Source organism: Ranitomeya variabilis, chromosome 1 (assembly GCF_051348905.1).
Source record: "Ranitomeya variabilis isolate aRanVar5 chromosome 1, aRanVar5.hap1, whole genome shotgun sequence".
NCBI lineage: Eukaryota > Metazoa > Chordata > Amphibia > Anura > Dendrobatidae > Ranitomeya > Ranitomeya variabilis.
The window spans coordinates 1,095,237,979-1,095,256,715 of NC_135232.1; the positions used below are offsets into that span (position 1 = coordinate 1,095,237,979).

The window sequence follows — 18,737 nt, forward strand, 5'->3', positions numbered from 1 at the left end:
AAGCTTAAAGGCCAAGAGCAATTTTTTGGCAGATCTAGCACAAAACCACTCATTCAAGCCTGGGGTCCTTGTGACCGCACGGCCGGAGACTTGTAGAGGAAACCCAGGCCTCTGGTTAGGAAAGTGTCCAGTGAAAGCTGGCTAGATGCAAACTCTTAGAACTTGAGTTTCTTCCTCCTGGACTTCTTCTACATGTCACTTCTCCTGTTCTGTAGTGAGCTGGATGAGTGCCTCGGAGACAGAAATGTGGAAATGAGGACAAACGTGAGCTAACCTATGAGAATTGGCGTGTAATGATAGATTCAAGCCGGACTTGTAAGCCAACTTGGATGCCATCACCTCCATCGTTTGTGTTTTTATGTTTGTTTCCAGTCTTTTTATGTGTCTTGGCTAAGTTTGACAACATTTATTCTCACTGTAGTAAAAATCCTTAGCCAAACTGTAGGTTGACTTTTGGCTCTGTAAAAAGAAAAAAAAAACACCCAGACCCTTTCCTACGAAGTGCTGCCAGATATAGTGCTCAACATTGAAATTGCAGCATCAAGAAGCTAAAGTCATGGAATTGTGGAAATCAGACATGTTAATAATATACAAATAATGTAAAAATGGAAACCATTTTTTCTAAACATCTCGATTTATTCAATATGAAAGCCACATGCAGAAATCCCCGCACTTACAGCATCGGCTGCTATCTGTGAGGGTATTAATGGTTGTCTGACGAAAGTTCTGCTGCTCAAAATGCACTTGGGCAAATCAAGATCTGCTGCTGGCAGCTCCCTTTTGGAATTGACGACCAATGATGTCCCAGATGTGCTCGATGGGAGACCAGTTCATTAAATTTCTCCCCCACCTTCGCAGCTTTGCTATGATCATCTCTATGCGCGAGGATTGGTGCACAGTGGCATGACACTTGGTTTAGAGCATGAGCCAAGAGTCATTAGCATGATATACTGGTGTGACTCCAGCCTAAGGCAGCAAACGGTGTCTACAGGAAACATCCCAATGCGTTTGCACGACACTGGACTCTGAGTTAGACATCAAGTACAGGTGCTCCATTGACATCACCTCTCTCAAATTCTATGATGGTGCAGAACCAGAAGGCATTGGAGGCTGGAATGAAGGTGTATCCTGTTCTGTGATAAGTCCCGCTTTTGTAGACTGGTCTGGAGACCACGTGGACAACGCTATGAAAAGGTTTCCACAAGGGAATGCCACACCAGTCCGAGTCCTTGTTGGGTGGTATAATTTACGGTAGCCGAACCCTTTAGTCTTCATTCCAGGTACACTAGCAGCTCAGCGTTACATTGATTTGGTCACTGAACTAGTGGTGCAGCCATATCTCAAGTGTCCCATAAGCCATTTTTTCAAGATGACAACGCCAGCCCACACATTACTTGCACTACTTGAGCAGCCTACATGGCCTAAATGTGCTACCATAGCCTGCAGGGTCACCAAGACTGGTCTCCCGTCGAGAACATATGGGACGTAATTGCGCAGCATTTGCAAAAGGAGGATTGTTCTTCTTCTACAGTACCTTTTTTTTTGGTTTTGAAATTCAAGATGTTAATTTTTCAGCGCAAAGTGAACAAACCGGTGTTTTGGCTTCTTGAATGTGTCTTCTACCTACTGTTGGTTGTCTACAATAATCAATCAATTGGGAGGAGACTGGAATAAGCACTAAAACAGTGCGGAATAAAGTTGAATAATTAATACAGCCATTTTTTACACTTTTTGGTCTAGATCTTCTTTTTGTTTTAGACCTTGCTGTGAGCATAATAATAAAAAAAAAACTTGACTGATGTGTTCAATTTTAGCTGTCTGGCATGATGTCATCTAAACCACTTATCTTCAGATTGATCTTTATCCATTTGGTAACAGGCTCTAAAGGCCTTGATACACATTAGATAGCCGAATCTCCCGACAGCCAGCAGCCACTGCCCCACAGAAAACAGACTGCTCAGCCAAGTGTTCCTATGCTCCGAGAGAGGCGCTTACCTCTCTGGAAACTGATTTACTCCTCATGGAACAAAATGATCGGTTGTTAAAATTCAACAGACCTGATTCTTCTCTCTCCTCACATATGTTAGAGGATAGTCGGGGGAGGTCTACATACACTTGACTTCAGATGGGCAGTCAGTCCCACCATAATTGGCAGGTTCTTCATTTTCCATTTAATGTGTTTGGGAACCTTCATAGCCCAAACTTGTCTTGTGGAATTTTTAATTGCCCAAAGCCTTTGCTCCAAGAAAGATATTTCCATAAACTTTCACGTTCTATTCGCCACCAGTATTTACCAAAATTGGGAAGACTTTCAAATTACCCCAACACCCATTTTTTTTTCTAAGGCCAAAGAGCCTTCACGAACGTGTAAATTAGGCGGCATTCATATATCTGTGTGTCAAGGTCAGAGTATGTCCGCCGATCCCCTGTACCTTGACAGTCTGAGGCTGTCCAGTTTGGGTCAGGAGACCCATGGCTGGTCCTTGAATCATTGATGGTGGTCTGAACGTGAGACACAGATGTGTGAATACAGCTTTACTCACCACAAGACTGACCATAGTACAAGTGGTAAATGCCAGTTTCTCCTCTCCCTAAGACTTTATATGGGCTCCTTTAAAAGGTATTTCATTATTAAAATCCTACTAAAATCAGATCATATAGTTTTCGTCAGGCTCTGTGGACAGTCTTTATCATGTACTTGCCAGCTTCAAAAAAATGACCACAGTAGATACTCGCTGATAACAAAAACAAAAAAACAAAATAAATATTGACCCAAAGAACAAGCGCTTAATGAGGTCTCCTCCAGCACAAATTCTAACATCTGTTTGTCCTCACCAATTCGGGTTCATGTAGGGATAATGTTATGTCAATGGCCGCACCATCTTATAGGCAGAGTAAGCCCTATCCATCCCAGTTTTCGAGCTTCGGCCTATTGTACATCTTCCATGGTTGAGCACATTTGCCCGATGCGTCTCCTCGGTTGCTCTGCAGAATTTCTTGGCACATACTAAATAAACAATAATGAAAATAACAGGCCTTTTCTGCTCGTAGATGAATATGCACGATTGTGGAAAGCCCTCTTTTGTTGCACATGGCCCGTTCACATAATGATAGGTCTTCGGCACATTCTCCTTTCTCTAGTCAAGTTGATTGCCCATTGACTGCCGCCCTGCACATGCGGCACAGAGGGGGAGGCTTAATTATCCTGACGAGCTTCTCCTCCACTGTCTTGTGGGCTGTGTGATGATTTGATCGCCTGCTGTCAGAACGGGTGCATCCCCTATGTTGGATCACTATGTAGCCAGATTTCTCTTAAGGGTGTACGGTTATTTGCCAAATCTGAGATAAAAGTTCTGATACTGTAAGATATAACCTTGGTGCACCGACTATGGCAGACCCTGTAAGGACTGAACTAGAATTTACTGTTTTCTGCAGAGAACAAGGTTATAAAACACATTTATACCTATATTAAATCACGTGATTGTTCAGCGTGTCCTTGCCATTGTTTTATAGTGTCACTTTTCTCAAATAATATTTGCACATGTTGGATGAGAGAAGGTTTACAAGGTTATTTTATTGGATGCCAGACAAACCATGTTCTCCATAATCAGGGTGTGATCGCTCTTATTGCTTTGTGTGTTTTGTATCTTCCGTACAGTATTTAGATTTTTTTTTTCCATTTTCTGTAAATATTGTTATAGACATTGAGAAAAAGGTGTATACAGGCATAAAGGCTTCAGTGCCAGCCCACTAGATTGGTTGGCTGGGGTCCTGCAGACTTTGATTGGAGCTACTTTGCTCATTATCAACCATGAGCCCATTATATCTCTTATTGTTGGGGAAACAATGGACCTCCTTGTAGCAATCAATGGACGCCCAATGGACCTACAATGTAGAAATCCATGTGCTTCCAGTGGACCTACAATGTAGAAATCCATGTGCTCCCAGTGGACCTACAATGTAGAAATCAGTGGGTGGCCAGTGGACCTACAATGTAGAAATCAATGGGTGGCCAGTGGACCTACAATGTAGAAATCAATGGGTGGCCAGTGGACCTACAATGTAGAAATCAGTGGGTGGCCAGTGGACCTACAATGTAGAAATCAATGGGTGGCCAGTGGACCTACAATGTAGAAATCAGTGGGTACCCAGTGGACCTACAATGTAGAAATCAATGGGTGCCCAGTGGACCTACAATGTAGAAATCAATGGGCGCCCAATGAACCTACAATGTAGAAATCAATGGGCGCCCAGTGGACCTACAATGTAGAAATCAATGGGCGCCCAGTGGACCTACAATGTAGAAATCAATGGGCGCCCAGTGGACCTACAATGTAGAAATCAATGGGCGCCCAGTGGACCTACAATGTAGAAATCAATGGGTGGCCAGTGGACCTGCAATGTAGAAACCAATGGGCGCCCAGTGGACCTACAATGTAGAAATCAAGGGCGCCCAGTGGACCTACAATGTAGAAACCAATGGGCGCCCAGGGGACCTACAATGTAGTAATCAATTAGTGTCCAGTGGACCTACAATGTAGTAATCAATGGGCGCCCAGTGGACCTACAATGTATAAATCAATGGGTGGCCAGTGGACCTGCAATGTAGTAATCAATGAGTGCCCAGTGGACCTACAATGTATAAATCAATGGGTGGCCAGTGGACCTACAATTTAGAAATCAATTAGTGTCCAGTGGACCTACAATGTAGAAATCAATGGGTGCCCAGTGGACCTACAATGTAGAAATCAATGGGTGCCCAGTGGACCTCCTTGTAGCATGACTGTGTATACAGATGGATTTCACTATGTGAGTAGGATCACCCTCCTGAATCATTCATACAAACACCAGGGATTTTAATGAATATAGTCCAATTGTACTGAATTTTTTGTTAAAAAAAAAAGCAACAACAAAAAACCGGTCTATATATAATGCTTCTCCTTCTTTGTGCTGTGCTGTCAGCAGATCAGACCGTGTGTACAACCTGACAGGTTCCTTTTAGGACTGCAATTTAAATGAGTCTGATGAACCCATGGACACATTGGTGCCCCAAGTGTTTGGGGAAAGAAGGATCGGGTGATTGGACATAACCGGAATCCTTTAGTTCTCATGGAAAATGAGCCGCCATCAGAGGAGACTGCTAAAGGCTTCCTCAGCTCTCCCCATTCAGAACTTATGTATTCTTGAGTGAGAAGAACATGCACACATCTATGGCGGGGTTGGGAGGAACGGCTGCCTGCAGCTATCCAAAGAGTTTTCCCGGCTGTAGAGTTTTTCTCTATCTGGAGGACATGTGTTGTGTAAACACAGAAGCCGTTAATGTTCATGGGCACAGTGTTATGCCTTCCTTCTCCTATGGTGGCGCTGCAGGGATCCTGATCAGGTGATCTACAGTACTCCAAAAAGTTCTAAATAAATCCCCTATGAAATGCCATCTAGTGCACGTCAGTACTTCCTAACCATACTGGCCACTACCCATGTACTTCTTCTCTATGGAAATGAATGACTGACCTACCTACGTTGTACTTCATGATTTTCTCTTTGGTTTTCTGGTAGAACTGAACAGCACTGATCTTAAAGGATGTATCAGCGAGAACAGCCTGAGCAGCAATGCCAGCCTGCCCAGTGTGCAGAGCTGCCGGAGGCTCGGAGAGCGGCGGGTGGCCAGTTGGGCTGTGTCGTTCGAACGTCTTCTTCAGGATCCAGTTGGGGTTCGATATTTCACGGTTAGTACGTTTCTGTCACTGATGAGAAGTGACGGAATTACTTTTTGGGGTGAAGTCTGGATGGTTTATATGGTGAGCATCCTACGAGAAAACTGCAGTGGTCCTGGTAGGCCGTGTCCAAATTGTGGTAAATTGGTTGTCAAATTGAGCGGAAAACAATCTATAAAGTTTCAGAAGGCATGACTTATCCCAGACACGTGCTCGGAGGAGAGCCAAGAGCAGCCAAGGGCACGCGGCTTGGTGAGGCAAACTGGTGGAAGGGAACTGTCATAAAGCAGAGTAATTGCCAAGTGCTCTTCAAGCCATGAGTGGAGCAGCTGCTGCTAAAGTGCCTCATTAAAAAATGGTCTGACAATCAGTCTGCAGAGAAGAACAAGTTGTATGTGGAAATTACAATAATGCGCTCACTATGTGAGTATTCCGGTTCAGGCTTGGTGCCTTCTCTAAAGGTTGTGAAGACTTAAATGGTTTGCACCCAGATTAGAAGTTAGCGCCCTACGCCTAGGATAGGGAATACAATCAATGGGGGTCTGACCTCCGGTGCTTCCGCCAATCCCAAGAACATGGTTCGAAGAGCCCATCTGAATGGAGTGGAGGTTGTGCATGCATACCTATGATGCATTCTTCTGGTCTCCATCTCTCCCATTAAGAATGAATGGAGTGTAGCTGCGCATGCTCACTCTTCGCTCCATTCTGAAGGGACGTTTAGGGTCCCAGAGGTCAAACGCTTCAATGGTTAGGGGATGACTTCTAATGTTGGTACATATCCTTTAATTGGAGTTGTCTGGCAAAAAAAGAGTATATTCATCTCCTTCTCTTGAGGATCCTGCTTGTCCAGGCGGGTAGACATCTTAATGGAAACTGTGTAATGCTTCATTCGCCCAGTGGGGGTGCTGTAGGGAAATTGTCTGGTGTCACTGCCAGGTTCCCTCGGCGATCATTGCTGATCCCTTTTATTATTAAAAGGGAGACTCGTGGAAATAAGATTATTGCTGGTGGAGTCACACACATGTGCAGGAGGTGATCTATGTGCGCTCAGGTTTCATTGTAATCTGTATTTTGTGTCTTGACCCCCTGCAGGAATTTCTAAAGAAAGAATTCAGCGAGGAGAACATCTTGTTCTGGCAGTCCTGCGAATATTTCAGTCATGTTCCAGCTCATGACAAAAATGAGGTAGACTGCTTACGTAATGAGTGATATTTCTGCAGAACCGTATTTCACCGCTCTGTCTGGGCTTTGTGTATACCAAAAGAAAATCCTAAAATAAATGCAGAAAAAAAACACAGAACTGTTTGCTCCGACTAATATGTAGAAATCCTCTCTCCACTGCATAAAAGCATGAGGCACATTCGACCTCGTGCCTTAGTTGTTAGAATATATTAATTACTGCTATAACATAATGTTGTATATATTATTATTAGTAGTAGTAGTAAAAAATGAAAACAAATATACATTATTACCGTTTTTAATAATAAAATTTGTCTAATTATTATTTATTTTATATCTATCTATCTATCTATCTATCTATCTATCTATCTATCTATCTATATATATATATATCAAACTATATATATATATATATATATATATATATATATGTGTATAAAATATATGTATATATGTATATCTATGTATATATGTATATCTATGTATGTGTGTGTGTGTGTGTATATATATATATATATATATATATATATATATATATATATATATATATATATATATATATATATATATGTGTATATATTACTATGTATATATATGTATGTATGTGTGTGTATATATATATATATATATATATATATATATATATATATATATATATATATATATATATATATATATATATATATATATATATTATAATTTACTTTTTTTTTTCTTTACTTACTACGGTAGCTGTCCTATCGAGCCCGGGAGATATTTAATAAGTTCTTAAGCAGCAAAGCGACCACACCAGTAAACATTGACAGCCAGGCTCAACTGGCCGATGACATCCTGAACGCTCCGCACCCTGATATGTTCAAAGAACAGCAGCTCCAGGTACGGCTGCAGAAAATAAAATATTCGGACCATGTTCCTGTGTGCGAAAACCCTGCTCTTTTTCCTTTGCTTTATTTTAGTGCAGACACTTGTAGAAAGAACTGCTCTGTTTATTGCACGTTTGCTGTGCTTTTATTTGTGTTTCTCTGTCTTTTATGGACATTAAAAAATAAATAAAAGTTTTAGTGAAATCCCGTGCACTTTGCTTGAACTCTTTCCCGCGGTGGATTTTGTTTAGAAACAAAATGCAGCGTATAAAGTGTTGTACATAAGGCCACAGAGCCAAATAATGTTATTATTATATTATTTTTTTAATGCCCGTCGTCCTGTGACACATTTTTATTTTTGTTCCTTTTCAAGCTCATTAAATCCTCGGCCTGCTTTCAAAAGCTTTATATTGCTACCACTAAGTGCATAAACTCCTTTAGAGTAGGGACCTGTTGTTAAAATTCTGTTGTCTTCCATCACTAGAACAAGACAAATATATATATTTTTTATATAATGTTTTTCTATATTTATTGGTCTGTGGAATTTGTTGAAAACACTAAATAGGTTTTGTCTTTGTTTGTAGATTTTTAATCTTATGAAATTTGACAGCTACACGCGGTTCCTAAAGTCTCACCTGTACCAGGAATGCATGCTTGCCGAAGTGGAGGGGAGATCTCTACCAGACCCCCAAGAGGTACCAAGTAGTCCCACCTCAAAACATAGCGTTGGCTCTGACCGCTCAAATATCTCTACACCTAAGAAGGTATCTATATTTTTTGTATTTTTTTTTTTAAAGGGAATCTGTTAGTAGGTTTTTGCTCTGTCATTTGAGTAGGTAGCGGTTAAACACTGACTTCAGCTATGTGTCACTTATCAGGCTGTGTGCTGTTTACTTACAATGAAGGTTTTATCACTAGGAGATTATCAATGATCATATGAGCTGCCTTGTGCCAAGGTGTCCAACCACGCCACCTCCTGTGATTAGCAGCTCACTGTCGCAATTTGCATGTCTGTGTAGGACTGATGTTTGGATGCTGCAGATATCTCCAGGACTGACTATAAGTGGAGACTTGTCTCTGTGAGTGTCCTGGAATGTCCGGACTGGTGTCTTGTCTGGCAAGCTTCAATCTCCAGATAGTGAGGGATGAGCTGTATAAATGGTCTCCAGTGCTTTGGGTGGTCTGTCAATCTCCAGATAGTGAGGGATGAGCTTTATAAATGGTCTCCAGTGCTTTGTGTAGTCCATTCCACGAGATAAGCAGAATGTCAGCGTTGCCACCCACTGGTGTGAGAGAAGATAAGAATGTCATCCCTTAAAGCGCATGCTTTTGTTACTGAAGTATTTGGCCTGACCTGTCTTTCCTGTACTTGTTCAGCAAGCCAGCAAGAAAACCAAGTCAGGAAGATCGCTAAACGAGGAGTCTGGAGGGGAGGATGAGAATGAGAAGAGGAAGAAAGGCACGTTCTTTTCTTGGTCAAGGAGTAAAAGCATAGGGAAGTCTCAGAAGAAGAGAGAGAATGGAGAGATCCCAAACGGTAACTATATAATACTGCTGTGACCTGCCGAAAAAAAGTACCGTAATACTCAATGTGACTAGCGTGTGGTCAGGATTAGGAGAGGGCAGCGACTTATCTCCCCTGGGAACAAAAGGATCGGACGTGTTGAAATCAAAGTGCCTGATCCCTATTTGCTCCCACTGCTGCTGTATTGAGTCAGGAGGGGCCATATGCACACAGTCAATTAGTCCCGACCCGGCTCACTGTAATACAGCTCCTGTTTAATTTATGAGATTGTGCTTGGACTTACTGCTGGGAGAGAGGAAGAGAGAGCTGCCTGGTTAACTAAGCTGTACATGGAGAGCGCAATGAGCTTGTCTGGGGCCCTCAGTTTTTCATAAACTTTTATATTCCATGGCTGGCTATTGGATTTATTTGAGTGCGGTACTGTTCAGATCTGGGAAACCTATACAAAGGGAACACAACACCAGAAAATAACCTACTGTTTAAAGGGAAGTTACAGGATCATCCGCACAAGGAACACAATGACTTCCCTTCCAAAAACATTGTCCAGAGCATGCCCATAAAATACTTCTGTGCGACTCAATAGACAGCGCCTTTCTATGTATCCAATATTAAAGGGGCATTCCCATCTGCAAGATCCTATCCCAAATATCTAGTAGGTGTAATATTCGTAACTACCTGATTCACTATGTCACTTACCCCATGTACAGGGCATTGCAGTAGCTTAGCCTTCCATGGTTACGACCACCAGCAACTAACTGTTATGGATACCTAAGCTACTGTACTCTATAATTTGTAAAGCGCTGCGGAATATGTTGGCGCTATATAAATAAAAATAATAATTATTATTATTATTATATTACTGTAATGCCCTGCACATGAGGAAAGAGACATGGCAAATCAGAAGAAATATTCTACATGTATATGTGTGTATATATGTGTGTGTGTATATAATATATATATAATCTACTGCAGGACTGCTCTTCAGCTCTGGACAATCAGGCGGAAGCTTTTCTTGTTACCTTTCCACTCATTTTTTTTATTTTCATGAACCTTTTTCCTGGCAGAATCCTCCATTAGCAACGGGGCTCCCTGCAGGAGGCGAGGGTCGCAGGGTTCTGTATCCTCTTCAGCGAGTCTTGAGATGATTAATTGTGGCAGTAATGGCAATGCGCTGGAGGTAAGGATCACATTAAAGTTGTAATTGTTTTACAAGACAAATTCTTATCGTCCGTCTTGACATGGGGCTCTGCCTTTATAACCTTGCGTTACTGACTACCCGCATGTTAGCAAATGACTTGTGGGCACGTCCCCTCGGGGGGATTGTAAACTTTACATAGCTGGCTGGTTTAATTCTGAAAGAACTTGGACGTGAATCCTTCCTTTCCATCTGTTCTGGCTTCTTTCTGAGGAATATTAAATGGCCTTTAGTGGATTACAAGACTAATTATTTGTGTGTTGTCATCTAATTTTGGACATTACCTTACATATGCTAAATTAATAAAATGTATAAACCTTATGCTGTGTAAGAAAAAAAGAAAAACTCGAATCCTACATATTTCTAGTGTCAAAACTAGTCTTTCATTGACATATCTTCAAAATGACAAAAAAAAAAACTTTTATAGGTCACTTTCTCCCATAAGTTCAAGCTACTCTGCCTCTCCTGCTTTTGCTACTATTCTTGTCTTCTGATCTAACCTCAGGATGCTCAATACCTGTCCAGGGCAGAATTGCATAAAACTAGAACATCATGGTCCTTTCAGCCACATATGGTTCCTATCAAAAGATTTAAATAGTGGCAAAAGCATAAGAGGAGGAGTAGTCTGATCTTTGTGGGAGGTAGTGACCTGTAAACTCCCAAAAAAGTTGGACGATATAAGTGTGTTGCTGTGAGTGGCAGTGACCAAGTCCATTTTTCATTGTCCCTGTCACATGCCATCATGTCCTCATGATCACAGTTGCATGAGCAGACTGGTCACTGCTCTCAGAAAAATCTGCTCACTCCTCTCCTGCTGCTTCCATCATTCTCATTTTCTGATTGGTCACAGAATGTTGTCACCACCCACTTTATAAAATTCTGTCACATATTCTAATATTTAAGAATCTGCTTCATCTTTAATATGATCATAAATTAGGAAATTACCTCTAATCTCCATGGAAAGATCACCATGGTAGTTATTGTTACTGTTATTGTGAAGCGATTTTGCAGGACCTGGTCAATCGGACAAGTCGGTAGTCTGTGTTCGCTGAACAGGAGCCCTGAGAACCATCTCTTATGTGACTGCATGTATTTTTTTTCGATTAGCCGGCCTGGCTAGACTGGCTAATCAAAGGAAACTGGATGCTGTCCGAAAGGATGGGGTTCTGGGGGCTCCTATCGAGCAGCCACCAGTTACTGAAGTGGCCGAAGGATCGGGTCTTGCAAATCAATTCGCATCAATTCTAGTCACTGACTACTGCCTGCTATTACATTTTTTTTTTCTTTCATTATTTTTTAGAACTATTTAAAGGGAATCTGTGATCAAATTTCTGCTATGTAATCTGAAAGCAGCATGATATCCTGATTCCAATGATGTGTTACTTACGGGTTTGCATGCTGTCATTTTGATACCATCACTGTTTTCTCTGCTGCAGATCTAGCATAGCTCGAATGCTGAGCTGTGTGTAACCCCGCCCACATCACGGATTGGCAGGTTTGTCAATATACAGTGTACACGGCTGCCAATCAGTGGTGGGGGCGGGGTTACACGGTGTATTTGACCAGGAGACACCTAATCCTGCAGTGATAATGTACTGCTGATAAAACACAGATTTTTATTAAAACAACGCACAGCCCAGTAAGAAACACATCACTTGAATCGGGGTCTTGGCGCCTACATCTTGGTAATCGTTTTCAATTTTATTCAATTCTTCTCTCAATTACGAACCATACAGAATATTTTTCATACCTATTGTTTACGATTTTAGTGTGTATAGATATATCTATCACACAGGTTTGCATTTGGTGCACCGTACAGGTACCCTCTCTTGAGATGGTAATTGAGGAGCGTTGTCTGAATCCACGGTTCTGCTGTCTGCTCCTTTATTACCTGTCACTTTTCTATCCCTTCCACAGTTTGAATCGTCGAGAGTTTCTTCTTCCGAGAAATCCCCCAAGCATTGTTGTATTACCCTGCCTGACGGCTCATCCTGTGCCATGGCGGTGAAAAGTGGCCATTCCATTAAAGAAATCCTAAGCAGCCTCTGCGAGAAGAGCGGCTTCAACATCGCAGCAGTGGACCTGTTCTTAGTCGGAGGCAACAAGGTATTATACTTGAAAAATCATCAAGAGTATTTCATTTCAGCAGAAAAAGGGGATATTAAAGGGGTTGTCTCTAGTTTCTATCTTCTAGGGGGTCTCCGCTCCTTTGCCTCTCGGCTTCCTGCTTGCATTGGGGGAGCACAAGGGCACTGATCTTGTGATCAACCAAGCTGGCAAGCCGTTATGTCAAATAGCTTGTAAGCTCACACTCATCACCTAGGAAACTGACCACCTCGGAGACTGCAGAGGTGGCCGGTTACCAGAGTAGTACACAATAGAATTAAAAATCCCAATATTTTTCAGAACCGAAAAATATATATATTTTTTTAAAATAAAAGTTAAATTGCAAAATTGCTTGTTTTTACAAGCACTTTTAAAATGTTACTCATTTAATGAGATGAAAGAACCCCTTTAATAACTTACCGTTGTTATAGTAGAAATTGTTTAATTTGGCAATTTGCTAAATGTAAACTCAAAGCTTGATGTAAAACTTGCTTCTTAGAAAAGCTATCGTAAAAAAAAAAATGATTAAATACACTTCTCACACTGGCCACTGAGGATTTTTTTTAGAACCAGACTTTCAGGATACGATGACTTTCAGGAATCAGCTGTTTTTCCAGGATAACCTTGTATGCGGCTTGATTCATACAAGAACAACCTGCCCAATTCCAGCCTTGCTGAAGCATCCCCAGATCATCACCGATCCTCCACCAAATTTCACAGTGGGTGCAAGACACTGTGGCTTGTGCCTCTCCAGGTCTCCTTCTAACCATTAGAGGACCAGATGATGATCTGGGGATGCTTCAGCAAGGCTGGAATTGGGCAGGTTGTTCTTTGCGAAGGACGCATGAATCAAGCCGCATACAAGGTTATCCTGGAAAAACAGTTGACTCCTTCTGCCAATCTCCAGACCTGAAAACCTCTGGAATGTAATCAAGAGGAAGATGGATAGTCACAAGCCATCAAACAAAGAAGAACTGCTTACATTTTTGCACCAGAAGCCCATGTGAAAGACTGGTGGAAAGCATGCCAAGACACATGAAAGCTGTGATTAAAAATCATGGTTATTCCACAAACTATTGATTTCTGAACTCTTCCTGAGTTAAAGCATTAGTATTGTTGTTTCTAAATGATTATGAACTTATTTTATTTTTGCATTATTTGAGGTCTGCAAGCAATGCATTTTTTTTTTTTATTTTGACCATTTCTCATTTTCAGAAAATAAATACAAAATTTGTTGCTTGGAACTTCGGAGACATGTTGTCAGTAGTTTATAGAATAAAAGAACAATTTACATTTTACTCCAAAATATACCTACAAAGAGAAAAATCAGACAAACTGAACATTTTGCAGTCTCTTAATTTTTGCCAGAGCTGTATATAAGCTTTCACCTATTCCAGTTTGCTATCCTAGCCCTGTATCTAAATTCCATGGTCAGGGCAAAGCGGTTTCTTCCACCTATCCCCTTGGGCACATGTCCGGCAGACCTCGGCCCTGTGCAGCTCGGAGCCGCTACATGTCCGTTAGCCTCAGGTCGTACAGCAGGGAAGGCGTTAATTGTCTTTGTGCCTTGTACAGAACTGTACACCAGTCCCACCCGGCAGCCTGTGATTTGTGCCCACCGGCCCTTCTCAATGTGTAATTTATTGTATGTTTCTGTTTATTTTGTCTCCGCTTATAATGAAGCCTCTCGTCCTGAGCCAAGACAGCAGCATTCTGGAGTCCCGGGATCTAAGAATAGAAAAACGGACTTTATTTCGGTAAGAGAAACAAAATGAATCTAGCAAATGTAAATCTGGGCTGCGGAAAAGTTTTTCCACTCAGACCCTCCTGGCAGCAATGATTTCTTTTTAGCCGTTTTTATAATAAATGTGCACTCAAGATCATGAAGATCTGTGGTCTTGAGCTTCCAGCCTAGCAATCTCCCGGGGATTATGTCTACAATGTATCATTCACAGTGTGCGGCGAGTATAGGATTAAGTAGGCAACAGTAACGCAGAATTAAAAGAATAAAATAAAATGTGGTATCCCTTTTTTAAGAAAATCTTTTAATTTTTGTGCAAAAAGGCAAAAGTAATCTATGAGGTGTTGAAGGATTAATGTTCAAGGAATGGAACAACATATGGATTAATATTAAGTAACCTTTTCTTCTTTCTATTTAGTTTGGACCTTGTACCAATTAACAGGTCTGTTGGACTGAAAGCCAAACCAACGAAGCCTGTAACGGAGGTCCTGCGCCCGGTTGTCGCAAAATACGGGCTGAATCTTGGCGAGCTGGTGGCGAGGCTGGTAAGTGCGCCATTTGATTAATATTTTTGTATTGAGGTTCTACATAATGATTTTTTTTAATGTATTTTATATTTTTTAATTTTTCTAAAAAATGGGGTTGATTAAATTGGGGTAAGGGTTCCAGTTACCACCTATTCTGAGAAATGCTGCCAACTAGGGGATCAATGGGGGTCTCTGCTGTTGGACACTCACAAAGTTGCCAAAGTGAGGGACTTTTGTTCCTTGTTTGAATGGAGTGGTTGTCCAGCATCGGTCCCATAGAGAATGGGGTTCCGGTGCTGGATAGACATCGTGGAGGTTGGACCCCCACTGATCTGCTACTTATCACCTATCCTGATGGTCTGGATCTTACTGGAATATCCCGTTACTTGGTGAGATGCTTCTTGCACCATCATCAGGTGTTCCCTCCAACACCTGGCAATGACTAGAATAGGACAGGTGCACAATGCCCCCAATGGTGCACACATCCCACCAGCAATCTGTAGATGCGACCTTATCTGCACCGCTCGTGACCAGCACCGGAGTAATCATCTAAATACATTTTGTTTAGATCTGTTACTGTTTTGTCAAAAATAATATAAAAATATTATGCTCCGACATTTTAACTTTCTTTCTGTTCTATTCTTTTTTTTTTTTTTTCTCTTTTTTTCATGGCTATTTATACTTTTTTTTTTTTCTTCATTTTTTATTAAAGTCACGCTTGTATTTATAGTTTTGCAGATTAAAGACTGAGTCTTTTTTTATTTTTTATTTCATAATTTTCACAAAAAGTAAGAAACTGGTAATATATCAGAAATCTGCTTCGTTCTCCTCCTGGACTGATCATTCATTCTCAATTCAGGGGTAAAAATCTGTTTTCGGCGAAGACAGATTTCTCCATTAACTGAGAGAGGAGATGACAGTTGGTGCTTATAAGATTCTATGGAGGAGGGAGGAGCTAGAGGCGACACAGACATTCTGCTGCCAGTTCTCCTGAAACAATTGTTAGTTTTTCATAGAATGTTATGAGCACCAACTGTCATCTCCTAACTCAGGAATGGAAAAGTTGTTATTCACCGACGACACATTTTACCCATGAATTGAGAATGAAAGATCAGTCCAGGAGGAGAAAGAAGTGGATTTCTCTAATAAAATATATTGCAAAAGTTTAAATGGTACTTTTGATTTATGAAAAAAAGAAAATGATGGTTATTCTTTAAATATTTCATAGTTTTGTTAATAAATGTAGCCCCACCATTCTCCCCACAGCACCCCCAAAAAAATATTAAAACCAAAATAATGTAGTAATTACACTGTTTGCAGAGCGGAGAACAGGAACCCTTAGATTTAGGTGTCCCAATTTCTACCTTGGATGGGCAGAGGGTTGTATTGGACGAGAAGGAGAGCTCCAGAACTAAGGGTGAGTCCTTTAGTAATTTTATACAGTATATACCGTATATACTCATGTATAAGCCGAGGCACCTAATTTTGCCACAAAAAACTGGGAAAACGTATTGACTTGAATATAAGCTATATGCATTGTCCCCCCATCCCTATCCTTGTTTGCATGGCTCCTTATCCCCATCCTTGTATGCGTCGCTCCTTATCCTCATCCTTGTATGCGTCGCTCCTTATTCCCATCCTTGTCTGCATGGCTCCTCATCCCCATCCTTGTCTGCATGGCTCCTCATCCCCATCCTTGTATGCGTGGCTCCTCATCCCCATCCTTGTCTGCATGGCTCCTCATCCCCATCCTTGTCTGCATGGCTCCTCATCCCCATCCTTGTCAGCATGGCTCCTCATCCCCATCCTTGTCTGCATGGCTACTTATCCCCATCCTTGTATGCATGGCTCCTTATTCCCATCCTTGTATGCATGGCTCCTCATCCCCATCCTTGTATGCATGGCTCCTCATCCCCCATCCTTGTCTGCATGGCTCCTCATCCCCATCCTTGTCTGCATGGCTCCTCATCCCCATCCTTGTCTGCATGGCTCCTCATCCCCATCCTTGTCTGCATGGCTCCTCATCCCCATCCTTGTCTGCATGGCTACTTATCCCCATCCTTGTATGCATGGCTCCTCATCCCCATCCTTGTCTGCATGGCTCCTCATCCCCATCCTTGTCTGCATGGCTCCTCATCCCCATCCTTGTCTGCATGGCTCCTTATTCCCATCCTTGTATGCATGGCTCCTCATCCCCATCCTTGTCTGCATGGCTCCTCATCCCCATCCTTGTATGCATGGCTCCTCATCCCCATCCTTGTCTGCATGGCTCCTCATCCCCATCCTTGTCTGCATGGCTCCTTATCCCCATCCTTGTCTGCATGGCTCCTTATCCCCATCCTTGTCTGCATGGCTCCTCATCCCCATCCTTGTCTGCATGGCTACTTATCCCCATCCTTGTATGCATGGCTCCTTATTCCCATCCTTGTATGCATGGCTCCTCATCCCCATCCTTGTATGCATGGCTCCTCATCCCCCATCCTTGTCTGCATGGCTCCTCATCCCCATCCTTGTCTGCATGGCTCCTCATCCCCATCCTTGTCTGCATGGCTACTTATCCCCATCCTTGTCTGCATGGCTCCTCATTCCCATCCTTGTCTGCATGGCTCCTCATCCCCATCCTTGTATGCATGGCTCCTTATTCCCATCCTTGTATGCATGGCTCCTCATCCCCATCCTTGTATGCATGGCTCCTCATCCCCCATCCTTGTCTGCATGGCTCCTCATCCCCATCCTTGTCTGCATGGCTCCTCATCCCCCATCCTTGTCTGCATGGCTCCTCATCCCCATCCTTGTATGCATGGCTCCTTATCCCCATCCTTGTATGCATGGCTCCTTATCCCCATCCTTGTATGCATGGCTACTTATCTCCATCCTTGTATGCATGGTTCCTCATCCCAATCCTTGTATGCATGGTTCCTCATCTTCATCCTTGTATGCATGGTTCCTCATCTCCATCCTTGTATGCATGGTTCCTCATCTCCATCCTTGTTTGCATGGCTCCTCATCCCCATCCTTGTATGCATGGCTCCTCATCCCCATCCTTGTATGCATGGCTCCTCATCCCCATCCTTGTATGCATGGCTCCTCATCCCCATCCTTGTATGCATGGTTCCTTATCCCCATCCTTGTATGCATGGTTCCTTATCCCCATCCTTGTATGCATGGTTCCTCATCTCCATCCTTGTATGCATGGCTCCTCATCCCCATCCTTGTATGCATGGTTCCTTATCCCCATCCTTGTATGCATGGTTTCCTCATCTCCATCCTTGTATGCATGGTTCCTCATCTCCATCCTTGTATGCATGGTTCCTCATTCCCGTCCTTGTATGCATGGTTCCTCATCTCCATCCTTGTATGCATGGTTCCTCATCTCCATCCTTGTATGCAGGTTCCTCATCCCCATCCTGGTCTGCATGATTTCCTCATCCCTGTCCTGGTATGCATGGCTCTTCATCCCCATCCTGGTATGCATGGCTCTTCATCCCTATCCTTGTATGCATGGCCCCCCATGAGAAAAGCATAAAATAAACCTCCTACTTACTTTCCCTGCATGCCGTCACTGCACCTTGTTCCGGCGACAAGCCATCACGTGTCCCCGCTCATTAAAAGAATGAATATTCACCTCTCTCCATGCCTATGGGAGTGGAGAGAGGTGAATATTCATTACCTTAAGGAGCGGGCACCCGTGATAGCTCAGCTGCTGCTGGCACTGTGCGCGCTATAGTAGAAATGAATATTCATTGCCAGCACAGTGAATATTAATTTCTCTTTAGCAGCGGGCACAGGCTTTAGCCGCCGGCTCCTGCCTCCGGTGACCCGCTGCTTTCCCTCCCCCGCCAGCTTCTCAAACAATGACTCTTGTATAAGCCGGGAAGAGAGGTTTC

The 18,737-nt window shown here is 42.5% G+C and overlaps 1 protein-coding gene across 2 annotated transcripts in view; it reads left to right on the forward strand.

The window, feature by feature from the left end:
- RGS12 (regulator of G protein signaling 12) overlaps window positions 1-18,737 on the forward strand; it is a 167,767-nt gene that overhangs the window by 116,831 nt on the left and 32,199 nt on the right. For both annotated transcript variants that reach the window (XM_077280057.1, XM_077280058.1), the window contains exons 5-14: window positions 5,557-5,726; window positions 6,807-6,899; window positions 7,626-7,769; window positions 8,341-8,520; window positions 9,134-9,293; window positions 10,346-10,458; window positions 12,394-12,582; window positions 14,266-14,339; window positions 14,742-14,868; window positions 16,171-16,267. In XM_077280057.1, coding sequence (XP_077136172.1) covers window positions 5,557-5,726; window positions 6,807-6,899; window positions 7,626-7,769; window positions 8,341-8,520; window positions 9,134-9,293; window positions 10,346-10,458; window positions 12,394-12,582; window positions 14,266-14,339; window positions 14,742-14,868; window positions 16,171-16,267 — 1,347 coding nt within the window. The remainder of the gene's footprint in view (window positions 1-5,556; window positions 5,727-6,806; window positions 6,900-7,625; window positions 7,770-8,340; window positions 8,521-9,133; window positions 9,294-10,345; window positions 10,459-12,393; window positions 12,583-14,265; window positions 14,340-14,741; window positions 14,869-16,170; window positions 16,268-18,737) is intronic.